The sequence below is a fragment of the Haliaeetus leucocephalus genome, unplaced genomic scaffold, assembly GCF_000737465.1.
Source record: "Haliaeetus leucocephalus isolate CR32 unplaced genomic scaffold, Haliaeetus_leucocephalus-4.0 Scaffold848, whole genome shotgun sequence".
NCBI classification, from domain to species: domain Eukaryota; kingdom Metazoa; phylum Chordata; class Aves; order Accipitriformes; family Accipitridae; genus Haliaeetus; species Haliaeetus leucocephalus.
In genome coordinates this window covers 4378151-4404697 of record NW_010973284.1, presented here as the reverse complement: position 1 = coordinate 4404697, position 26547 = coordinate 4378151, and the positions used below count along the sequence as shown (strand labels likewise).

The following is a 26547-nucleotide window of genomic DNA, read 5'->3' as shown; positions in this document are numbered from 1 at the left end:
GGGTGGGGCGAAGCGCCCCGCCCCTTCGCTCAGCTGTCGCGCGCCGCTGCCCGCGTGAGGGGTCTCGGCCGGCGGGAAGCAGGAGGGGAGGGGGGGGCGCGTGCCGCCGCCATCATGCAGCGCCGGGTGTTCGTGGTGGGCGTCGGTATGACCAAGGTACGGGGCCGGGCCGAGCGGGTCTTGTCTCGGCGGCGCTCCTGAGGCGCCTTCCCTTCTGGCGTTGCCCGTTGGAGCCGCTGCCGGCGGCTGAGGGGGCGCGGGAAGGGGGACGGTGGCGCTGTGGGAGCCGTGGGCTTCCTCCTCGAGTGGGGGGATAAGGCTCCTCACAAGATGGGGTCGCTGTCGCCCGGGGGGGAGCTTTTGCTGAGAGGAGAGGCGTGTGGTGCCAGCCTGGGCCTGCGGGCCAGGCCTGGGACGTAGCGGCTCCGCGCAAAGTTCACCTTTGGTTGGTATGTCGGGGAGGAGGGATCCGCCGGCCAAGTTAAACGTTCTGACGCGCCGTGGAGCAGGTCGATATAACAGACTTACAACGGCCAAAGCGGGTCCCCGTGTCGCCGCAGCCCGGGGTCAAGGGCTCGTCCCCTCGCCTTGGATGGCCGGGGAGCCCACGGGCTCGGGGGAACTGTCGGCCGCAGAGCGGGTGCCCTGCAGACACTCGCCCTCCTGGCGGGTTTCTGCCCCTTCCTGGGCATTCGGCTGCCAGCACGGAGTTCACACAGTGTGGCACATGTTGAAAGAGGAGCAAAAGCTGAAGGAACCTTTTTTTATCTCGGTGGATGAAACTTAAGGCGACTTTGGTACTTGCCAAGGTAGTCAGAACCCCCCCAGACACGCTTTTTAAATACCCATGCAGCAACAAAAAAAGTTATTTCTCCAGCATGTGATGTGATAGCAGAGGAAATAAGACTCAATTCTGTTAATCGTGTTTATTGGACTGGATTGTAGAATGTAGGTTTGGAAGTTATTGGACCTCACCTTAAACTCATTTGTGATGTGCTCAAGGAAGGAACAACAGTGTGGAAGAGACAATTAAAACTTGTCACCATACTGCATCGTAAGCATTTTATTATGAAGTCTTTTAGGGTTGTATCCTTTCTCTTTTTTTAATCTTAATGATTTAAAGTCTGCTGAAAACTGGTATACCTTTTCAAAACAACAGTCTGTGTTTCCTGTGTGTGTGATTGTCAGTTCCACAGATCATGCCTTTCATTTTCAGTAGTGGATCATCTCAGTTACCAGTTTAGCATGATTTCAGAAATTGTCGATACTCTTTTTCTCTCTTTGTTAGCCCAGGTAACATCAGCTGCTCTTGCAGACTTTTACAATGATCAATTCACTGACTGATTTTTCTTATGACCTTCAGTATGAAGGTTCTCTGTCTAAATTAAGGAAAGGCGGCACTGCAGAAAGTACAGCTAAGTGTTGCAAAAGACTGGAGTTGGGGAGGTAAGCATAAGGAGGTAGCAAATTAACTTTTATATACTAACAGTGAAGGTCAAATAATTCGTAGAACTGTAAGTAGTTAGTATGAGGATTTTTTCTTAGCAGTGACACTTTTTGTTAATGATGTAAAAATGCAAAACACATGCATTTGTTGGTGGACTCTAATGAGTCATACTACAAAGAAGTACTGCCTCTACTCCAGTGGTGAGGGGTAAGGTACAATATGATTTGTAACAAAGTGGAATAAGGGTTGGGAAAAGGAGGCTTATGTAGAATTAAGTTCCATACAAAGAACAAGCATTTTCCTGTTACAAATAGGAGTATAGCAAAATAAAGTGGAAAGGAAGTATTTATCAAAGCCTTAGTGAAGATTATGTCATGTATTGTAACAAATCAGCGAAAATGGTGGTATTCTCTGTCCCACCCAGAGGATTTGGACAGGGTTGTTGTCCATCTCCACACAAGTAATGGATCTTCTTTAAGACTGAGCAAAAATGGTCCTCAGCTTCCATAAAATTGCACTGTTTTCTGGTTTTAGACATCACAGGGTCTGGCAGTAGCACATGGGAATTGTGCAGATTTTGTGCATGCACTTTTGGGTCAATGTCGTGGTTTAACCCCAGCCAGCAACTAAGCACCATGCAGCCGCTCACTCATTCCCCCTCTCCCCCTGTGGGATGGGAGGGAAAATCAGGAAAAGAAGGAAAACTCATGGGTTGAGATAAGAACGGTTTAATAGAACAGAAAAGAAACTAATAATGATAATGATAACACTAATAAAATGACAACAGTAATAATAAAAGGATTGGAATGTACAAATGATGCACAGTGCAATTGCTCACCCCCCGCCGATCGACACCCAGTTAGTCCCCAAGTGGCGATTCCCCTGCCCCCACTCTCCCCAGTTTATATACTGGGCATGATGTCACTTGGTGTGGAATACTCTGTTGGCCACTTTGGGTCAGCTGCCCTGACTCTGTTCTGTGCCAACTTCTTGTGCCCCTCCAGCTTTCTCACTGGCTGGCCTTGAGAAGCTGAAAAATCCTTGACTTTAGACTGAACGCTACTTAGCAACAACTGAAAACATCAGTGTTATCAATGTTTTTTGCATACTGAACTCAAAACATAGCACTGTACCAGCTACGAGGAAGACAATTAACTCTATCCCAGCTGAAAACAGGACAGTCAAATTAAATTGTTTGCATTATTTAAAACTGATTGTTCACAAACCTGTTTCTAAGTTAAATATAAAGCTTTTAAATATACCAATTTGAGCAAAAGGTGTATTAAATCTCACTGTGATTTGTTCTTGGGGTTTTTTCCTTTTCTTTTTTTGTTGCCAGTTCACAAAGCCTGATGAGAAGAGCATTGATTATCCTGACATGGCTAAGGAGGCAGGTAATTTAGTAATAAAGCATTTAGTTTGATTGCTGACACTTATTTTAAGTCTTACAGTTAATCTTTTTATTATACATATGAAGGAACAGCTACTGTTCAGTAAATAGATACATATAAAAAGCAAATCTAAAACTGATAAAAAAAGAACACTCACAAAATCCATAACTGACCTGTTCAACTCAGGGGCCTTTCAGTACCGAAGTCAGAAGGATAGCTTAAAATTGAATTGGACACTTAAATAATTTCATACCTACCTATATTATTCAAACATACTTTCATTGGGACAAACAACCTTTGTGCATGAACACAGAATTGACTACATGAAATTTTCTGATAAAGGAGCCTGTTCAGAAGTCAAAATACTGCAAAATTGTCCTTGTGAGAATTAAGATGCAAGACTGTACTAACCATTTGCATCATATAATAAGGAATTTTTACAGCTTGCTCTTGTTTGTGAATGCATGAATCATACATACTATTCTAGGTATGCTTGTTATGGTCGTGAGAGCTGCTTTTTTTTTTTTTCCCTTCAACTTCAAACTTTTTTTCAACTTTTAAACTTTTTTTAGGCCAGAAGGCTTTAGCTGATGCTGGGATTTCTTATTCAGAGGTGGAGCAGGCATGTGTGGGTTATGTTTATGGTAAGTAATGTCATTGGGAGGTGGCATCCGTGACATTTGCAGACATCTGTGTGGAGGAAGTATGGGGGATCCCATCAATTTCAGGTTATAATTTTTAATTGTGTCAGTTTGTAGAACTCTTACTTTTAAAAAAATTATTATTTTTAGTGATCATAGAGCTATGTCTGTTTATTTGTGGAGTTTATAGTTCTAGTCATAGGTATGGAAAGACTTCCATAAAATTGTCTTGCAAATGTGTTTTATACAAGTAGCTCTTTCAGCAAGATCAGGTGGTATACTTATTCAAGTGGTGCAAAGCTTATGTATTATGCTTATACCAGTAGACTTGAAAATTCTTTTATTCTTTGCATGATGCTGTGTGTACACTAGAATGGATATGCTTGTTTATCCATTTTGAGTTGAAGACACTTGCTAATGGGTATTTGGGGGATCAGACATGTACTGTGTCCTTGCACTTTCAGCCCAAGAGCACATAAGAGAGATCTGCTTGGACTCAACTCTAAGTGATAGATGAGATCTACTCTGTGAGAGGTTCATAACTATTTTAATCCTGCGGACATGTATAGAAACATAACCATGGTTTAATGTACTATATGAGATTATTGAGAGTACCTGCATTAGTATGGCTCCAGAATAATGCTTCACAACTGATGTAGACAAAACTGAGTTGTTCACACACCAACGCAGTGCTGCCCTGCCTTCATTACCAGCAGGACCCTTATCGTGGTTTAACCCCAGCCAGCAACTAAGCTCCACACAGCCACTTGCTCACTCCCCACAGTGGGATGGGGGAGAGAGAATCTGAAGGGTAAAAGTAAGAAAACTTGTGGGTTGAGATAAAGACAGTTTAATAGGTAAAGCAAAGGCCACACACGCAAGCCAAGCAAAAGAAGGAATTCATTCACCACTTCCCATCAGCAGGCAGGTGTTCAGCCATCTCTGGGAAAGTAGGGCTCCATCATGCCTAACGGCTACTGGGGAAGACAAATGCTGTATTCGGACAACTCCGAATGTCCACCTCCTTCCTTCTTCTTCCCCCAGCTTTATATGCTGAGCATGATGTCATACAGTATGGAATATCCCTTTGGTCAATTGGGGTCTGCTGTGCCAGCTGTGTCCCCTCCCAACTTCTAGTACACACCCAGCCTACTCGCTGGTGGGGCAGGGTGAGAAGCAGAAAAGGCCTCGACTTGGTGTAAACACTGATCAGCAGTAATGAAGATGTCTCTGTATTACCAACACTGTTCTCAGCACAAATCCAAAACACAGCCCCATACTAGCTACTGTGAAGAAAATTAACTCTATCCCAGCCAAAACCAGCACAACCCTCAAACAGATTTCTAGTAGACACCCTCAGCAGAGGCTTTTAACTTGGAGTCACTGCTTGTTGTAGTGAGAGGAGATGATGTTAAATGACTGCTTTGAACCTTTCCCGTCACTCCAATTCACAGATGCCTGATATATTTCTCAAAGCAGTCAAAATCAGATTTCTATTATGGGGAAATTGGTTTCCATTACAAAGAGAGTTTACCAATTACTTTCTTTTTCTCTATTGATGACTGTATTATGGCAACTGAAGTAGGGTCAGTCAGCTGTGATACCTGTAGCAGCTTCCAAGCCGCACATCTAAGACATTTCTGTCCAGTCCAGTTACTGTCTGTTGATTCACGGCCTGGTGGCACAGAAGCAGGACAAACTTCTGTTTTTAAAATCTGATGATTTTCATCTTGTTTCTAAGGTTCTGGCACTGTGGATACTTGAGAGACATGCTCAAGATGACAGTTTGAAGGTTCACGTTTACAGTTTAAGTGGTAGCATTGCACATACATGGTGGGATTTCTTTTTGCTAGTGAAGTTTGAGTATGTACTTATTTTAATGTTGTGTCTCTGTATAAAGGTGACTCAACCTCTGGACAAAGGGCTATCTATCACGGTTTGGGTTTAACTGGCATTCCTATCACTAATGTTAACAACAATTGTGCTACTGGATCAACTGCTTTGTTCATGGCCAGACAACTAGTAGAAGGAGGTGAGTTGTTTTGCTCTGGGCCTGGGTAATACATATTCTTTATTTCTATAAATATAACTTGAATGAAGAACAGAACTAGTGAATGTGTGAGTACTCTGAGTTGTAAATGGCCTATCCTCATAAACAAAATTGTGTTTTCTGCCTCACTCAGCTGAAAAGGTTGGTCAGTTGTATATACAAACATAAGACCAAGCACTTAAAAGAGTAAGACTATCACTACGAACTAGAGCATTGTGTGTGCACCTAAGAGACTGTGTCTGTGATGCAGTAAGATGATGTATATGGATATAAATGTCCTTTCCTGTGTCATAAGCTGTGTGAACCTAGTAAGTAGCAAGCCAGTTAAGTTTTTTCTGGAAGAATTGTTTGGAGTAGTGCAAAACAAGTTGCATTATAGTACTGTAAGACACTAGACTCTGCAGGATGCAAAGGAGAGAAGAACCCGCTAAAAAGCATAGCTTTTTTCTTTTTTTTTTTTTTAACTTGAAGTTAACACAAGTGCTTGACTAACGCATTTTTGGAAGGGAGGGTAAGAAAGCAATGTCTTGTGAGAGACTATGCTTTAAACTGACAGGTGAGTGTTTCTTTCTGTTTCTGCAGTTCCTTTGTGGACTTTGATACTTTCTTTCACTCAAATGCTGATGTTTCTGTAATGAAAACTATAGTATATTCTGTATGATTATTTTAGTATTTGTGGCAGAGACATAAGTGCTTCGTCATCTAAGATAATTGCTGTCAAACAGTTTAAAAATAAACCCAAACCCCGTAGTGATCTCTCATTCTTCAGTATCAATGTTTGTATCATACCACTCCCACCCCAATTTGACTCTCTTTCAAAAATGAAGAAAGGAGGAAGAGCAGCTGGTAGGTGTTTATGTATACTTCTTGTAATTGAATAGTTGTTAGTACATAATGTCATTTATAATTGTGTTTTAAATAGCCACAAATTTTATTTTAAGGTTTGGCAAACTGCGTTCTGGCACTTGGCTTTGAGAGGATGGCAAAAGGATCCCTTGCTTCAGGTGTAAGTGTCTGAAACACTTTATATGTTTCATTGTAGTCGTAGGTGGAATATGCCTCCTCATTCTCTGAGTTGCTTTAAGATGTTGCTGTAGGTGATTACAAAATAAACCATTATTTTGATCCATGGAAACTTCTGATGAGTTTTGTGATTGTGATTGCAGCTATGATACACAAATTTTGTATGGAATGTTTTAGAATTAATTTTATGTAGTATGTCAGGCTTCTAGTATTTTGCCAAGAATACATTAAAGGCAGGGTTAATAGGGAGTCATGAAAATACCAGATAGAATACCAAAGCATTGAGCAATTGAAGCGTCTTTCTCGAACTGACACAGCAAATCAAAGAAAGAATCTGGGTCTTCTGGCTTTTGGCTTGATGCTTACTCAGTTCACCAGTTAACACACTTTCCAAAAAACTAAGGACTTTGTAAACCTTTCTTTCTTGTCTCTTCTTTGTTTTTACTGGAGAAGTGGGGGGGGGGGGTTGTTTGTATTTTGCCTTATGGCAAGCAATATTAGAGCCCATGTTGTTTAATTACAGAACTGCAAAATTTGATAATATATGCAGAGGTTTGGGTGAGAAATGTTAAATTTAACAACTGATTAAAATGACTAAGAGTTGTCTTTAACATGCTTTATGATATTTCATCTAAGCTTAATTGAAAATACTAATACAGTATTAATTTTATACTTGGAACTATATTAACTATAGGATTTTACGCTGAGTTGAAAAATACCTGAAGTCCTCTGCTGAAAATAGCGACTGCAATAGAAGTGTTCCTTACCATGAATCAGTGCAGTAATTATAATGTTAAGCATTTTCTGCTTATTTACTCTTTCTTATAGTTGCGAAATTATGAGTGCTACAAAACATGTCACTGAAGTGCAACATACTGTCCAGTGGAATTGTTACAATATCAGGAAAACCACTATTTTGCTTGAAATGCATGGCACTTTTGTGGTGATGCTGTAAAGAAAAGGAAATTATGACTTGCTTTGTAACTATTTTTCTTCTTTTTAGTTTTCAGACAGAGCTAACCCGATTGACAAACATTTAGAAATTATGATAAATAAATATGGCTTAGCAAGTGCTCCAGTAGCGCCTCAGATGTTTGCAAATGCTGGAAAAGAACATATGGAGAAATATGGTATGTTAAAACACATATTTTCATTGTCCTCTTTTAATGAAGTGATTTTTTAAAATAATATATTAGGATTTCATTTTTAAAAAACGATAGCTTTCAGTGTCCTTTTACCCAAGTGCTACAACTGCAACATCTACAGCTAACACAGATGGGAATACATTTGGATAAAGAGTTATCTACAGAAAAGTTGGTGATGGGTAGGCAAACTAAACCATCAAGAGACGGAATTAAGGCTGTGACACAGAATGTCTGGTAATCGTGCTAATGGTATGGTTTGTGCTTCTGTAAGGTCTGGGTGATAAGGTTGCATAACTTCCTACATTTTTTCCTTGTGTCTTAGGGTAGGTAGATAGGCTTGGGACTGAATTTTTTGACAAAAACTTTTGGGAATTTGATTCAATATATAGTACTAGGCTGGTGCCACTGCTGTTTCTTACCCCCTCACCAGACAAGGGAATTGGCTCCAAGGGAACAGTCTGGCCTGTTGAGCATATTTTATTTGCATTTAGTTTCAGACTAGTATATGGAAAAATTTTAGACTTAGACTCCAATATTGCACTGCAGCTGTTTAGCACTGATAGGAAAATGAGCATTCAAGTTTCAGTAATACCTCAAATAATATACACTTACTTTCTGTATTTTTGTGTAAGTGTTAAATATCCAAGTAGGATGTTGTTAGCTAAAACTCAACCATGTTTAGTAGTCTTTATCTAATTTTTAGACCTAACTTGAGTTCTAAGGAAAGCCTTGATAACAGTGAGTCTCTTGTAAAGATGCTTGTAAAGGTTAAATTCTTATGACACAGTATTTAAACTGCTATGTTAGCACTGTTTGGGTAAACAAAGTATTTCAACACAGCTTGCTTTCCCCTTCCAGGGACAAATCCAGAATACTTTGCAAAAATTGCGTGGAAGAATCATAGCCATTCAACTAACAACCCGTGAGTAATGGACTCTACCTCTATATTGAACGTACGTTGTTGCTAAAAATTCATGCGAAACTGAGTATTATTTTTAGAAATACTTTGTGGAGTGTATTCTTTATTATGGAATGAGAATTATACCCAGCATAAATTCTATATCCAGTGCCTTATACTTTGTAAAAACAGCTCTACAGCTGCCTAATAGTGCAATATTAGTATGTCTACTGCTAAGGGCTGTGCTAAAACTAAGATGGCATCTCTTATGTTTTTCTTAGGTATTCCCAGTTCCAAAAAGAGTACACATTAGATGAAGTTCTGCAATCTCGCAAAATTTTTGATTTCTTGACTGTCTTACAGTGTTGGTAAGGACTTAGCATTGTGAAATAGATCTTGATGTTAAGACAAATATGGTAGGACATCTATTTAAATACAAGTCTGTTTGTGTGTAAATTAAAATGTACAGACTATTTTAAATAACACTTCTTATAAATGAAACAGATGTGGAATCTCCTGTCTTGACCAAACACTATCTAGATACTTGTTCACACTATAATACAGTAAGCTGAAACACATTTTGTACTTTGGGGCTCTCTTGACATTCTGTATTTTTTAGCAATGTGCATCTGTTGCTGTTAAGTGTTAATTCTTCTCTTCAGCCTTTCCTATACACTCCTGAAAGGCTTGTTGTTAACAATGTTTATAGCCAAGTAGAAGTTTTGATTTTTTTTTTTCTAAATTGAAAAACCTAATGATATGTTTCTATTTTATGTCATGCTTTTCAAATGTCTGTTACAAATATTACTGAAAGCGTCCAGCAAACAGCGATGGAATTTACAGTTTCAATGGCATCAGCCAAAGGAAGTGGTTTTTCATTTGTCCTTTTTGGTTTTTGGTTTGTATTAGAAGATAATTCTACGGAAGATCGACATTACTCATTTAGAATGATGACATCATTATTTTCTTTCAATCAGTCCGACATCAAATGGTGCTGCAGCTGCAGTTTTGGCTAGTGAGGAGTTTGTGAAAAGGCATAAGTTGCAGTCAAAAGCTGTGGAAATTCTAGCCCAGGTGATGGTTACTGATTATCCAAGCACATTTGAAGAAAACAGTTGTATGAAGATGGTAGGTTTACAATTCTGTATTCCCTGACACTCCTCACAGGTTTTTTTTAATATCTGCAAGTCCTAATGATACTGTAGCTATTTCCATGTCAGTAGAGAAACAAATCTTACTTTGTGGTGAATGTGAAAGTAATTTCATTTGGGCAGGTGGAGTAAACAAAGGGTATGGTTGTGGAATAACAGGAAGAAATTTATGAACAGGCTATCAAAAACCTAATTGTTAACAAATTATTTAAAGGCTACTTTTTAAACAATTTGAACTGCAAGAAAAACATTTCTTTGATTTTGCTGTTTATAAAAGTAATAAAACTTAAAACAATTTTACTTATGTCTGTGTAATACTGAAGCTGAAATAACTTGTTGGGTGTAGTCATGATTACTTGCTTACGTAGAATGAAGGGAAAGACCCGAACTGCAAAATTTGGATCCCACTGCAAATTGACTAAAATAATTGGATGCAAGTCAAACCATTAGAATATCCAATAGTTTCTACTACAGTGATGTTCTGTTTGGGTTTCAAATACAATTCTAGTCAGATGGCTGATAGAAAACAGTAGCAAGACAGTTTGAGGATTTGTTTCAAGGCTGTTGGTCTGAGTCATGCAAAGGAGCATTTTGGCTTTTGAGCGGGGTTGAGGAAATAGAGGATATTCCCCAGAAAAGTTTCCACATGCCAACTGTGAGACTTGGAATGTATTATTTCTGTACAATTCGTGCTGTATGAATATTAAAATCTGTGATATGTGATGCATTAAAATAAATTAGAATGCCATCTCCTATAGGTTACTTTCACTTACAGGATATATAGAAGCACGTTTAAGTGTAGAAATGAAATTGCTAGCTATGTTTCTTTAATGATATTTTAATGTACAATTTCTTGTTGCAGGTTGGTTATGATATGACTAAAAAAGCTGCAGAGAAATGTTTTGAAAAAGCAGGCCTAAAACCAACAGATGTTGATGTGATAGAACTTCATGACTGTTTCTCAGTTAATGAGTTCATTACCTATGAAGCTCTGGGACTCTGTCCAGAAGGTAATAGCATCAATGGAGATCATTGTTCTATTAAAATGGAAAGCATTAAAAATATCTTTTTATCTGTTCATATAATTAAAACTTTTGAGTTGTCTACTGGACAGATCTTCTATATTTGAAAGTCTTCTTACCTAACCTCATAAGAGGGAAAAGCAAGTTACTGCTGCAGTAACATAAGGAATACCTGCAAACTCTAGAATTAGTTTAACAAATGAGTGTGTTACTGTGATTTCTGAAGAAATATACACAGCAAATTAAAGCGTTGGATGCCTGTGCAGGGATGACTCTTTTAAGCAAGTAGAGCAGGGAAATTAAGGACACTTGTGATCTTTCTCAGGATTACGCCCCCTTTTCAGGGCTATGTACTTACCTACCCCAAGATTTCCCTCCATCTTTGTATTTACTTTTAAGAAGGTAAAAAGCAGACAAGAATTGCCTATCAAGGGCCTTACCAAGTTACTTATCTTTGATATAATTTTTTTTTAAATCTTGAAACATCTTTGCCTTTGAAAATAGAGTTGTTGGCAAGTTGTGAACATGCCTCTAAAGTCAGCTGTATAGCAGTGCACAATCTGTCCAGATTAATTTCATTGAAGTGAGTGGATTTACAACAGGTTAAATGGCAGTGGAGCTTAGTTCTATGTATGTAAGTTAAACCATTAAAATTTTCTACTGAAGAGTTTTTTTTGTTTGATTTCAAATATATCATGCATTGAACTGCTACTTCGGTATTTGATATATTTAAACTCTGAATGTATTCTTGCTTTGCATAAATAATCATCTGATGTAATCTTTTTCGAACTTGTTTTTAACTAATTTTGAGAAAATATCATACTCTATCACTAGATGGTGTATTGTATTATGTCTAAGCTTTCTCACTGTAACAGAGAAGTTCATAGATCTTCGGGAAGACTTTTTGTGTGTTTGTTGGTCTTCAGATACTTGCCTTTGAATGCTTGGTTTTTACTGTCATCTTTGCAGTGTTTCTATAGTATCTGCAGTAAAAAAGGTAAACGTTTGACATTATTTAAATAGATATATTAAACTTTTTAGCTTCATTCATTTAATCAAAGATACAGAAGAATCCTAATGGTACTTGTCTATTTGATCAATAAGTCAAGTGTATGGTAATTTAATAGTACAATTCTCACCACCTTTCAGTCAGTCTGACATTAATAGTATGTGAAACTTACCTTGGAACGGTAGACTAATTAGACATACTGATTAGTGAAATGGCATAAACCACATTGTGGATTTAGATGGGCAAGACTAACCTGGTATTCTGATTTAATGGCAGAAGTGAGTTATAAACACAGGAAATGTGGCAGATCTTTTTTAGACTTCAATGTTAATGTAGGCTGAAGAAGCTGGTACAAGAATAAAGGAGTAAGGGACTGTTAAAAGGGAGAACTGTCTGCTGAAGGCATGGGAGCTAATAGTCTGGAAAGCTAAGCAATTCTAAGCATTAATCTTATGAGTGGGTTTACTATCTTAATGTCTTAAAGCAGCCCAGGGTACCGTTAGCTGCCTTTGTGGCAAGGGCTCACGTTCAACTCTATGTTCACCAGGACCTCCATGTCCTGGGGGTCACAAATTATGACTAACCCCTGTTTCACAAAAAACATAGTTATCAATGCAGTTTCATTCATAAAATAATGAACAGCTTCATTATATTGATTATATCATAATACTGTATATCAACAAAACAGTTCAACAGCAAATTTAAAAAAGCTTTTCTATCAAACACTAGCCCTTTTCTTTCTTCTCCATGTTATGCTTTCTCCAGTGGTATAAGCAAGTCTCATTAATGTAGTTTGGTAATTTCAGTCTGCTCTTTGTAAAATCTGTGGTACAGTATTTCCTAGGTTTTGACTGACATGCAGCATCTTCGGTGAGTGACAGTAGAATTGAAAAATCACTTAAAACCAAAAAAGGAACATTTTTCTAAATACTGTTTTATAGGAAGAGCATGTGACCTGATTGACAGAGGAGACAACACTTATGGAGGAAAATGGGTTATTAATCCTAGTGGTGGCTTGATTTCAAAGGGACATCCACTTGGTGCTACAGGTACGCAAAAACATTTCATTTAGTCATGCCAGTTAGATAAGAGATACAGCTCTTGAGCAGGCAGATGCTTCCCACTTTTATTTGTCTGTATGAAACATGAGGGCTTCATAAGATGAGAACGAAGCTGTGGAGTTGATTCTCATTTCCAACTAATGCAAGCTTTAGGGCAGGTGCACCACGTAGTATTGCTCAAACCAAAAGACTTGGAGTGTGAATTTGATCATTAGCACTTACTTAATTTTGTGGTGCATTTTTTTGTCGTTGTTGTTATTAAAGCAAGCTGCAAAACAGCTTAACTTTTTTCTAAATAATTGCTCAATAGTACAGCTTCTACTGAATGTAGTTTGAATAACTATTTTCATATGTTGTCATCCTTTAAAATTCAGATTTTGGAGATTTTTACTGCATCTGAATAGCCTGTACCCTTGCTAGCTGTAATAAAAGCTATTTCTGTTAAGCCTTGGATGTCAAAATATTTATCTGATGTTTACAACAGAAGCTCAGTTAGTCACCGTTTCCCAGCAACATAGGTTTTCCTTTTTTTTGTTTTGTTTTTTGTTTTCTTTAAACTGCTACGCTTGCTTCCACATGAGATGGCTCTTGGATAAAACGTGTTTGGATTTGTGAAGATAATTTACCTTCCTTTTTTGGAAATGAGACGTTGTCAGAAAATTGGAGAAGAGGAAACCTTGTAAAACAACAAACCTTAATTTAAACAGCTGTAATAGCTAGATAATCTGCACTTAGTGTAGGGAGGGAAGTATTAGGAGACTTTGGAAGAAGAACATTCCGGGTAAATGAGACTGTCGGTATCTGTAACAGGATGAGAGTATTACATTGCTAGGTTTGTGTTACATCTTTGTCAGTTACACAGTGATAAATGTAGAGGCAATTACTGGTATTCACACCTCTATTGCCATGGGATGGGGGGGGAGAGTCATTAAAATGCAGAAAATGACATGTCTACAGACTGTCAGCTTAACTTCACTGTAAAACAGTCTTGAGGCCAGCTGTGTGCTAATCAGTGGTCATAGAAGTTGTCTTAAATTTCCAAACCATTTCAGGGCAGGTTGTACCACGGTACACGTTCTCTCCGTGAGGCTGAAGAGAATGTAAATGAAACCTATTAATTCTCAGCTATGACTGGAACTACAAAACTTCTCACCGGCCCCCTTCGTTAAAGTTTTGGGTGGCAGTGCGTAAAATTCAGTGCCTAGAATGCGGCTTCGTCCTCTGCCTTGCCCGAAGGCCTGTTGTCTAGGGGAAGGGAGAGGAAGGGATGGAGGTCTGTGGGTGATGGAGGGAAGATGAGGGAAGGAAGTTTGTGGGACACGCCTGGAGCATGTTCCTGACGTCATTTAACCACTTACGCTCTGTGCTCGATTTTTCAGGCCTGGCGCAGTGCGCCGAACTCTGCTGGCAGCTGCGCGGTCTGGCCGGGAGGCGGCAGGTCCCCGGGGCAAAGGTCGCGCTGCAGCATAACCTGGGCATCGGCGGGGCCGCGGTGGTGACCCTCTACGGCATGGGCTTCCCCGGAGCCGCCAGGTGAGAGCCCCGCGGGGTTTCATCCAGCCCAGGAGGTCCGATTCCGCTGCGTCATGGCCTGGCAGGAGGAGCGGTGGGGCAGTTGAGGGTCTGCCCTCTGCGTGTAGCCGACTTCTGGAGGAGGAAGGAAGCGCTGTGTGCAGTGAAAGACCTTGCAAAACAGTCACCTTTCGGGCCGTATCTCTACAGAGCGAGAAAATGCACTGCGGGACGAAAACCCACGTTCGGCATTCGTGTGCAGGTCTTGGCGATGCTGTCATGGGAAACTTTCACTGGGGGTTCAGTAGTGGTGTAAACTAAGCTCACTTTGTTTTGTTTTGACTGTGGTCCCATACCTTGGTGTTTCACAGTTCATTTTTTTTTTAGAATTATTGTTTGCCTCTGTGCAAGGAAGAAACGGCCCTGTAGACTAAAACTTGCTCAGCAGTTGGGACTGTTGTGTGCCTACAGCACTGCAGGTGTATACAGAGATTATAATTGTCTTATTCCCGAGAAACAATATACACTGTAAGTTATAAGTTATTGAAAAGAGCAAACTGGCCCATCAAAATGGCTCGTGTGATTCCCTGTAAGGAAAAGTCTAATATTTTGAGGGGAAAAAAGCCAACAAAACAAAAAAACCCTTCCAGGAACAAAATGGGCCACATTAAAATGAATTAATTGAAACTAGGGACTTGCCAAAAAAAGCAAGACATCCATGGGACTAGACATACTCACTGCTTTCACTGCTAAAATTGTGAACTAGTTTGGTTTCATGAAGAATTCCTTTCAGCTGTATGTGTTTCATGTGGTATTCTAAGTACTCATTAGAATTCAGGCATGTTACTCATCCAGTCCTGGCTAAAGAATTTGCACTTGCAATTGTAGCGTACTTCAGCATGAGAGGAGAACACTGCTGTGAAGCTGTCTTGCAATCTGCTATGGTTATATGCTAGGATGGACAGGAATTGAGGGAAAACACTTAAAATTTGTAAATATACCAGAATTTCAGGAGATGCTTTTTTAATACACAGTTCCCTGTACATTTTCACTTTCAACTTTGCTTAGAAAGATTGAGCTACTCTTTGTGGGTATTATGGTTTTGGTTTTAAAGCTCAATGCCAGTGCTTTATATTTGCTCTAAAAACCTGTGAACAGTAAAATTTATCATATACTGGACTTTTAGAAAGAAATTCCCCTCCCAGCTCATATTTCGAATGACTGTTTTAGCTGGACCTGTACAATTCCTAGGAGGTGGCACTATAATCTCTGGAAGAGATAATGAGAGAAGCAATTGAATTTTGAAGGGCTGCAGCACTAACTTTTTGTAGTACAGTGTCAGAAGTGGCAATCCTGTCACTTTTGTAATCTGTAAGAGGTTAGACCATATGAGAAAATAGGTGTGATACAAGAAAAATCATGTCGTCTTATAGATTCTCTTCAAACGTGCTTACAAAACTTGGCTGTAGGTGTTGGTACATGGTTTTAAATCAGAGGGGAAAAGACTGTTATAAGGAGTATACTGTGTTTCATTGCTTTGAGCTTTGTTTTTAAAAATATTGCAATTTTATGGAAGAGGGAATCTGTTGCTTAACTTTGAGGTGCTGCTAGAAGTAGTGCCTTCCTGTCTGGGAAAGCTTTGCATGTATAGATGTAGAAGAAATTAAGACTAATTTACTACAGCTCACTTCACTTTCTTCAGTATTGAGAATTTTTAAAATCCTTTCTTTGGTACAACTTGAAACAGAGAAATCTTAGCAACACTAGTTTTATCTTACATTAGAGAAGCTTAAAAACCTTTAGTTCTCCCAAGGGCTTTGTGTGTGGGAGATACCCGACTCAAGGAGTTGCACTAATGTGTCTCAGACTTTGGAAAAAAACAGTGCGGCTAATCTGTTCAGACTCTGCTTATGTAATTGAATGATGTTGTGTGTTGTGTAATTAAGGGAAAGGTGGTGGCATTTCATGTTTATGAAGATACTTCATACTGTTTTTTCTACTGCAATGCATATACACTTAATAATTGGATTCAGATCTAACCTGTAATTAGTGGCTTTAGTAATAGCTGCCGAGAATGTCCATCAAGGTAAATGACAGCAAGACTTGATCCATTTTGGATCAGTCTTTGAAACAGTTCTGCTTTTTTTTGTTTGTTTGTTTTGACACGTTACAATTTTACATCCTGCTACTACAGCCTTGGTTTATTAGCAAAATTGATGTGTCCTCTTCAGATGAGACAGTCCCTGCTATTGCTACCCTAGCATACATCTACAGGGTAGTGTTAGTACCACACAAATAAGTTCTAGCAACATTCCTTAAACAATTCTGTCACTTTAACAATATCAAACCTGACCATAGTTTTGAACTCTCCTGCCAAGAGATGGTAATAATTGTAACCTTGTTTTTCCTGCTGCTTGAATTGCCATTTCTTTGGACATCTCTATACTTATTTCTGCTCTGGGTGCCTTTGCAGAAATGAAGAATTAGGTTTCATGCTGCTATCAGGCCATGCAGGTCACTGCTCCAGAGAATCAGGAATAATGCTTAGTACCTATTGTGACAATTGAGACTCACATGAACTGGGAGGCAAAATGGGATGTGTTTTGCCAAAGAAAAAAAAAAAGGGGGTATTTCTCTGAGATGGTGCATGTGCTTCTCTCTCTTCACACAAGGTGTGGCAATAGTGTTTGGTGATTTATCTTAACAAGATTAATTATTTACTTTCATTACAAAATTAGTGTCCTGCCCATTCATGCAAAAACATCTAGATACTTGGGTGTCGAGCCCATCAGAGAGTAAGCTTCACTTTGATATCATATAGTTGCTCTATACTGCTAAAGTGTTTCAGTGTGGCTGTTCTTGCTGGTGTTAGGCTATTCATGATAAATTGAAGATGCTGAAAATGTGATTAAAGGTATGTAAATGAATGGGTTTTTCATTTCAGCACCGGCCGTATTGCGGCTGTGCCTCTCAGTGCAGCTGTTGAAGGATTTAAGTCACATTTGGTCTTCAAAGAGATTGAAAAGAAGCTCCAAGAGGTATTGACTACTTCTTTTACCTACAAAAGGATTTTAATTTATGACAGAACATGTGTGAAGCCTGATGGGAATATAGTAGCATCAATCACTTCCTCAGTATGGCTCATTGAAACAAATGTTACAGCTTTGAATTTTGCTGTGTCAGAAATCTTTCTATGCTGTGCCATGATTGTAAATTACTTTTTTCAGACAGTTCCTACCTGTATAAGGGTATTTCAGTAAAGGCAAGTTTAGATTGTATGCGAGGAGCTTGCTAACTACACAATAAACTTTGTGTTTGGTGTTTATTGCTTGCTTTGTAAGTGTGATTGGAAGAAGAAGCTACATTTTGTCAGACTTAACATCAAGACAAGACTGTTAGGACAGTGGTCATTTTTCTTAGTTGGTAAGTTTTAATATAGATAGTCATAGTTTGTGGGTTTTGGTTGGTTTTTTTTATGGTTGCTTAAATGAAGCCTAATAGAGGGAAATAGATATTTCTATGTTAGTAGAAAAGCTAAAGGTTTTTAAATTACTTTCTGTTTAATTCAAGCTATTTTAAAATTATTTTGAAGTAAATTAATAATTTGCACATTACGTGGTCATTACAGGAAGGAGAGCAATATGTCAAGAAAATTGGTGGAGTCTTTGCTTTCAAAATAAAAGATGGTCCTGGTGGGAAAGAAGCAACTTGGATAGTAGATGTGAAAAATGGTAAAGGCTCTGTAGCAGTTAATTCAGGTCAGTGCTGTTTTATTATGTCATTGCAGAAAACATATGAAACTAGTGAAAAGAATATAAATTCATATTCTGTTTAAGCTATAGTGACCTCACGTAGAAGTAGTGTAGAGCTACCTTAATTTTAAAATTTTCTTGTTACTGACACTTCATGAAACATCATGTTTCAGACCAAAAATTAAAGGTCTTCTACTCTGTATTCTGTCTAGATAATTGCATGTTTTCTTAGAGGCTCCAGACAGATCTGTCATGACTTTTACAGGAATCAGAATATTAAAAAAAAAAAAAAAAAAAAAAAAATCAAACCTCAGGGGTTTTGTTGTTCTTGCCTCTTAAAATTTGGGCCAGAAATGTAATTTGTAGCTGTTTCTTCAGTTGTTTTGTTGGAGACACTGGTAGGCGGTGAGCTGGTCTATCTTGTCAAGTTACTTCTCCTCTGCAGTTAATTAAGCAATAAAACTTGACTGATTTTAATACTGTACCAGCTGACATAAATTTCAAGTTCCATTTTTAAAAAGGCAGACATAAGACACAGACTGGGGGGTGGTGGGGAACCCCATAAAATTATTGGAAGCAAAGGATTGTACCCTTGCCATGAAAATGTCTTGTCTCACATCTTAAGTCATGCATCCTAGTAATGTAAATAAAAAGCCAAAGACAACAGTCTGTCCTCAGAATCTCATATATCCATGAACCTGCATCATAAAACTTTTAATTAAAAACATGACAGGGGATTTGATTTGGAATTAATTGATCTAAGTTATTACAAAAGGAAAAGCACTGGTTTCTGTTGTATGGACAACATTTTATGAAAGACTTAAGTTTAATAATAAGATGGGTGTAGGAAAAGATGTGTGCAGTTTTTAGCCCTTTGGTATATACATTAATATTTCTATCAGAGCTTATGAAAATAATTTTTCAGCTTATTTCTGGTAAGAAGATCCTAAAAACTTCTGGATTTGAATTAGTTCAAATGAGTGCTTTTAGAATGCATATGTTGTTCCCGTTGAAGGAAAGGGCAGGAAATGCCTGAAATTTCACTGATGAATATCTTCAGAGAGTGTCACAGGGGAAAACACATTTATTCTGAGATGATCTTAATACTAGCAAATTTAAGCTTGATAAAACTAAAGATGATTGTCAGTGCTTGCAATTAACATTCTGTCTGGTTACAAGTAGATTATTATTTCTTTTCAGGGAATGAATTTGCTTAGCACCTTTCAGAAAGGTCTGTCTTTCTTCAGTGTTAAGATGCTCTGTGCTACAAGGTGGCACAGATGCCTGTTGGCTATTGGGTGAACTCTTGCTGGTATTTTTATAATGGCCCTTATTTGTATGTACTTCAGGTACCATTTTGCTAACCTGTAGTATCAACAGCTTCTTCATGGAGTTGCAGCTTCTATTACTGTTTCATCTCTCAGTTTGAATCTTCATAGTCAACTCTATCTTACAGATAAGAAGGCGGATTGTACAATTACAATGGCTGACGCTGATCTGTTAGCTCTCATGACTGGCAAAATGAATCCTCAGACAGTAAGTACAGCAAAGATGAGATGGTAAGAGGACTGACTTGTTTGTTTGAGTGTGTTTAAGTAGAAATCATTTAAATAAATCCTCTACTCCAAAACTGCCATGGCTGATCTGAAAAATGACAGTTCTTGACTTTCTCTGAAAAAATTGGCCAAAGTAAGATTAATCAAGACAGACAGTATCTACTCTGAACAGGTACATATTATCTCAGACATCCTGCAAGTAATCCAGAAGGGGATATAATAGTGCTCGGTTTGCAGAGAAGAGGGGGAAACTAGTGTTTGCAGTGTGACTTAAAGGAGGAATGTTGGCCCTCTGTTTGGAGGGCTTTACGCTCATAGCTGGCATTAGTATAAGGAGTAATCTTGGTGCTGAAAAATAAAAGTTGAGGTGAGCATCCACTGAATGCCTATTATTTGGTTTTCTATTCCTCAGTGTGTCAAAAGCAGCCATAGTGTACAAAGAAACCAGATGTTTAAGTGAATTTTAAGTTGCTGTTCCGTACTTCTAAATTTGTTCTGGGTAACATTCTTTTAAGTTCTTGGTCTGGTAATCACAGGGTAAATAAGAATTTTCACAAACTAAAGTGTGTCTAGGAGAAGTTTGAAAGTAAAACACATTATAGAAATGTTGTAACATGTAGGAAATTCAGAAGCAATTGCAATTTTACATCTACGGTTTGGATATTTTAGTGCATGCAGTTCATCTTTCCAGAAGGCCCAGAGGACAAAAACCCAAATCTTTAGTGTGTCTGCTTCACAAACTAGATTTGTAAAACTGAATTAATCAGTAACAAAACCGGTAATGGCTAGGGGGGATTTAAGTAAGAAATCAGTTGTGGCATCTACTGTACACTATTGCTTTACTGTCCTCAATTGAAATAGTGAACTTTTATGCTATGAACTGTCATCACCAAAACATAGGGTATTCTGCCCTGCTTTGTATACAGATCTATTGTTATGATAATCCAAGAAACAAGCAATACCAAGTTTATTCTCTTCAGCTATCACAAGTATAATAAGCATACAACTTCTTCCGTTCACTATTCTACCTTCTAGTATCAGAAAATAAATTTGTTGATGAATGTGAGGTGTCTGCTAGAACTGTTGGAATTATAAAACTGCAGGCGAGGACCTGCACATAGATAACCCAGAACTTTTGGGAGGGGCACATTTGTGGTAATATGTTGTACTGCTTTTCATATAATCTTTCTTTCTTTTTAGGCATTCTTTCAAGGCAAATTGAAGGTTTCTGGGAACATGGGCATGGCAATGAAACTTCAGAATCTACAACTTCAGCCAGGCAAAGCTAAACTTTGAGCTTATTAAACAGTCAGTACTTGATATTTTTGACAAAAAAGTAGAATGAAACTAGACATTATCAATAGTATGGCACAGGCTGGGTTTGATTGGACCTCTCTCACCTAAATTCTGTGGTTAGAGACCTTAATTCTCTTAAATTCCATCAGTTTCTCTATGGCAAAGATTTTTAGGCTAAGCTTGAGGCACTAACTCTTACAAATGGTACATGGTGGGTATTTGTGACAATTTTTGTTTTAATAAATACGAAAAATTTTACAGAACTTAGAGCTGAATGAGGCTACTTGCTGTTGTTCAGGTTAGTTGGGAAGAGAGTGAGAAAGGTTATAAATAGTTTGACATATCAATTAAATGAGTTGCATTTTTTTAAAAGCTGTAATAGCAGGTCATACAAATGCTTTCAGACTTCCATTCTAACAAATTTGCTGCTGCTTAAATTAAAGTGGTCTTATAAAGGGGATCTCTGAAAATTTTTTTTAGAATAGGCTTTAGGAATTTGCTATAAAATACTTTTCTTATTACTACTTTGGAATTAAAAAATAAACAAAATCTCCAGAAGTAAGTAGGAACTAGAATATTGCTTTGAGATTCACAGGATTTGATAATGTTTCACCTTGAAAAAATTAGGTTCACCAGGAGAACAGAGAGGAAATATAACCAACACTTTACCTGTTCTCTCCTGAGAAAATCTGGTGTTGATCATTATGAAATTCTTATCAGTAATATAAACGCTTTAACTGGTGTTTTGGGAAAATGTATTCTGGTTGGAAGTTTAATAGAAAATTAAATATACTTTTCCTGTTCTTCTGTGTGTCTCTTCCTCAGATTTATAAACATAGATTTCATGTTAATGCACTGAATTGACTATTTTATAGAGGTTGTCATGAAGGGCGCCTGCAGTCATCCATTTTTTCTTCCTCTGGCATTGTCAGTAGATACTCCATAAACTACGTGTCAGTCCAGTATATACACCTCACATATGTGGGCCATGACTGAGGAACTTATGCATAAACTTTCACTTCCCTGGTTTAGCTAAAATCATAATAGAAATGAGCTAGTTCAAGCCAATCATTCTGCTTATCTAGTGTGAATGGTTAACAGATTGCTGAGCAGTAAGAATGGCTGTACTGAATCAGACCAAAAATCGATCTAGCCCACTGTATTTTCTGGCCATTGATACCTTGGAAGGAATATTAAGATGGCTGAAGCATCTATTTACCCAGAATACTTTCCTCGTTGCCAGTGATTTTAATTTTTTTTTCTAGCTCACAAATTTGAGCCAGTGTGTCTGTATCTAAAGTTCTTGGTGGATAGTCTTTCATGGGTTTGTCCAGTCCCTTTTTGAATCCTTGACAGCATGTTTAGCATGGGTCAAGAATTTCTGTAGCTTACCTACATGCCATGTGGAATTAAATTTATTCCTTTTTATCTTACACACTGCAGTGTTATTTTATACGTCTTAGTTGCTTTTTTTTGTTGTTTGGTTTTTACTGGAAGAAACAGTGAAACAGCTTCGAAGCACTCCTGGTGTTTACAGTCTTGCCCCATCACCTTCAGGCTTCACGGCTTAAAGAAGAGGATATTCTATTTAACTGTGTCACATGGAGAGACCCTTGAAACCTTTTGGCCATCCATGTATCCCTTCCTGTATGCTGCATTAGGATTGTTCTGTTAAAAAGCTTTCAAGATACAAGAGCATTTTCAGCTTTTATTTTTCTTTCCTCAGTTGCTTTTCTGACCATTGCTAGTTTTGAGCTGATGTTTTCTTAGATCTCTTAAAACTGGGGGCTCATTTCTTTCATATTAACTCAGTGCTTATTTCTGCAATGTGAAGCTCAAACTTTTCTTTTTAATTATTGTTCCATATGCATCAGTTTCTTTATACTGAATTTCAACTGTCTGGTTTACTGTCCGGGTGCTCAGTGGTCAGACCTGCTTGCAGATCTTGTACTCAGCCCTGGTCTTTAGTATCTGGATGAATTGACTTTTATCACCCCACCGTTTATCTTTTCCAAGGCATTAGTTTGATGTTAAAATAGGACAGATACGGCTTTGCTCCACCGTAAACTTCTTAATATACAATCTGGTCATATGAATCGGGTTTCCTCTTGTGTACTTGTTCATTGACTTATTCAAAGGATTGGAGCAGATAGGAGTCATGTCTCTCAAATGAAGTATTAGCTCTCTGCAAAGTGACATTTGCTAATGTATCCACTGCTTTTTGTAAATTCTTGCCATTTGGCTTGTGGGTTAAAATAAAGGGGAATTACAGGATTGCAGCAGTAATTCTGTGCTGAAAACAATTTGTTCCTCTGCACAGAGTTGCATATACACTCTTGCATTAGCAAGCTTTGTCCTCCTTTCAAATCACTGGTACTACCAGAAGAGCTTTGAGTAGATGTCTGTTATGAAAGCTAAGAACATGCCTTTTCCAAGAATTTTGAGCATGGACACAGCATATTTCTGGCCACCCTTTAAAGAAGCAAATTAATTTTGAAGTGTAAACAAGCTAACATAGATCATAGTAGTCCATACCAATAAATGTTTAAGTAAGATGTGCTCATCAGCAGATTGAAATTGTTTTGGTTTGGTTTTTTTTGGGGGGGGAGGGGGAAGTAGTGCAGTAATACTAAAAAAAAACCAAAAAAACCCCCAAAAAACCCAGTGCAAAAATAACTTTGGAGTTTGTTTGCTACCAAGAGAAAGAATATCCAAGGCTGAGATCCTGGCCTTCAGAGAAATCTCTAGGTTTGTACAGGCCCAGGACTTTCAGGTTTGGGCACTTGCAGATATGATGTTGTTATAACAGAAAAATCCTATATTAAATGTAGATGTTTATTTCACTTATCCATTGTAGCTAGAGGGAGTAATGCAGAAGTTAGCACAGCCTGCTTTCTCTGCTTGCAAGTAAGAGAACTAGTCAATTTTGTATTTCTCCTTCTGCAGTATTTAAGAATATGGAGTAAAGGACAAAGATTTATATTTACCCCATCTACCAGTTAATGTCTTTTTTAGACATCTGTCTTCTGTTATTTCTTCACTTTCAGCACCTTCTTTGTGTCATAATTTACTGAGTATTTTTTAAATATGATAGAATACTTTTTCTAATTTTCCTTTTTCTGGGAGTGAGGTTGGGGGGGTATCCTTTAAAAATATCCCAAATCCTTCATTTACATTCTGCAGTCTTAGAATTTGATAACTTTGAATAAATATATTCCACAGTAGACAGAAATAATTTGCCCTGTTCATCATGATGAGAAAGTAGGCAAAGCTCTGTGATACAAAGCAGATTTTGACATCTTTAAGTTCTGTTACTTATTTTTTGCATAACTCAGAGCATTACCTAAGTTTGTACCATTGTAGAAATATGTTTATGAAAGTTTTCTTTCTCTATAATGCTCCCTTGACCAAGCAGCATTAAGCACCTCTTCTCCAGCTGAAATCCTCTGTAACTTTAGATCAGCCTTTCTTACAAAGTTTGTGTTGTTGCAATTCTGTTATGTTAACTTGATTCCTTGAGGGCAGAATTAGAGAGGTAGCTAGAGCTACCAAAAAGTAGCCAGTCACTGAACATAGCAAAGTTTAAATTTTTGGTTTCAAAGGCCTTGTATAAAAAAAAAAAAAAAATCCTAATCCTCTAGGCAGAGGGTTTAGTGTTCTCAGACTCCCAGTTCACAGGAGAGGAAATTTAAGCTTTAGACATGAAAATGCTTAGGAGGGTTGTTCTTCCTTCATGGACTCTGGTGAATACCCTTTGCAGCTATTGGGATTTTTATTTTTTTTTTACACCAGCTGTGATAAATGTGTTAATCATTTGACAGCCAGAGATGCTGTCAGTTTGGTAGGCATATCTTATCTTTACTTTCTTTTGTAAAATTCATATAATTATTTCAGATATGTATTTTCATAATAAAGAAAGTAAAACACGTTTCAGTGCTATAAGAGAAGCAAATAGATTTGTCAGAGTTGGAACCAGTGAGCAGTGATGCCTGACTCAGCAGATCTGGCTTGTGAGAATTTGACTGAATGCTCTGATTTTGGAGCACGGATTATATTTTTAAACTTTTGAGTTTTGTCTTTCAATCCTGCTGCTTTGCCTAGTCAGAAATAGATACAATGCAGTACGTTACACTTACACACTTCATACCATATGTGTATTCAAAAGTGATTGCTGCTTTTCCTAAAATTAATTTGAGTCATTAGAAGAAAAGCTGAGGGTCAGGACATGGCTCCTTTCTTAAGAAAATGTGCTACTTCAAGAAACCTCAGTTCCTATGTTGGTCAGGATAACAAATAGGAATTTGAATTTGGGGTATTTGCAAGAGAGCACTCTGGATAAATGAGGGCATATCCATGGGCAAATGAGGCAGTCTAGGGGGAAGGCAGTTGCTGCAGATGTATGTTGTTTTATGGGGCTGGCCTTACCTCTTGAATAACTTCATGAGGGTGTGTGACATAGAGTGCCTAGTACAGGTGTTCATAACTGCAAGTGTTAGAAGGGCAGTGGAGGATCTGGCGAGTGTCTCCTTGTGGCTGTATTTGTGTAAAGCGAGTCCTCCTAGTACAAGCTAATCTGGGATCCCTTTGGTAAGCAGCAGAGAGGGATTAGTTTGCTCAAGAGAGGAGGTTGTGAACAGCTGAGCATGGTTTGCGGCAGCAGGGTTAAGGAGCTATTCTTTTGGGCAGCAGAGCACTTCAGGTTGCGGAGGATGGGACAAAGGACTTGACTACATCTTCCATCTCACAATAGAAAAAATTTCAAATACTCAAAAGGCTGGATTTGTCCATTTCCCATATGTCCAATTCATCTGAGGTCGGTTTAAACTGTTACCTCCTTGGAACAGGAAATACATCGCTTCCTGTTTTACAGAGCACTGAGCTGGATGTCAGCTCTTGTTAAACAGAAAAGAATAAGAATGCGATTAGCCTGGTGGATAAAAGGCAGGAAAAAGTCTCTTAACTATGAAAAATCAACACTTGGGGAAGCAAACCACATGTGGAGAACAAATGCTGGAAAAAAACCCCAACTGTTTGGAACAAATTCCTTTATTACTTAAATAAACAACAGCATAATTTGGTGGAGTGACAGTGTGAGCGGTTCTGTACCCTGTATCTGTAAGAATTCATTGCTAACTTAAAAGCAGATGGCTTTATATGGCGCTGGGTGGGTTCTCTGGGAAATGTTAGTTATATACTGTGATGCAGGAAGAGGAATATCCTAATAACGCTGCAGCAGGCTAAAAGGAACATGGATAGTATAAAACAAGTACAAAATATGCTGTGTCTGTATCCCATATTTCAGGTAGATTAAAAGCAGTCATGGATTTTTTTTTTTTTCAACAGTATATGTCCGCTGAGAGAACAGACATCTTAAAGTTCATTCGGATCAAGATGCAGATGCCAATAGGCTCATGGCCAGGCTCTGTTGTGCATTCTTAGGTTTGAAAAATACTTCCCTTCCTGCTCTGGAGACAAAAACCCCTTTTGCTCTTTGTGTTTTGATTACTCATTTTTTGAAGCAAATGACGGCAAGTTACTTGAAAGAATTTTAATGGGCTTTTTTCTCTCCTTTCAAATAAAGGCACAGTATCAG

The 26547-nt window shown here is 38.2% G+C and overlaps 1 protein-coding gene across 5 annotated transcripts; it reads left to right on the top strand.

The window, feature by feature from the left end:
* The first annotated feature begins 88 nt into the window (after positions 1 to 88).
* On the top strand, positions 89 to 26547 carry SCP2 (sterol carrier protein 2). Of its 5 annotated transcripts, none has more exons than XM_010582359.1 (17): positions 89 to 156; positions 2787 to 2841; positions 3411 to 3482; positions 5380 to 5511; positions 6471 to 6538; positions 7556 to 7682; positions 8556 to 8619; positions 8877 to 8963; positions 9573 to 9723; positions 10609 to 10756; positions 12719 to 12826; positions 14218 to 14371; positions 17295 to 17388; positions 17979 to 18108; positions 19559 to 19638; positions 20859 to 20994; positions 26536 to 26547. In XM_010582359.1, exons 1-16 carry the CDS (start codon positions 115 to 117, stop codon positions 20952 to 20954), a joined length of 1608 nt encoding a protein of 535 aa, XP_010580661.1. In that variant the 5' UTR covers positions 89 to 114; the 3' UTR covers positions 20955 to 20994; positions 26536 to 26547. The 5 variants fall into 5 exon arrangements, with proteins under 5 accessions (XP_010580661.1, XP_010580660.1, XP_010580662.1 ...); XM_010582358.1 differs by lacking the exon at positions 26536 to 26547 and adding an exon at positions 22452 to 23473; XM_010582360.1 differs by lacking the exon at positions 26536 to 26547 and adding an exon at positions 21832 to 22346.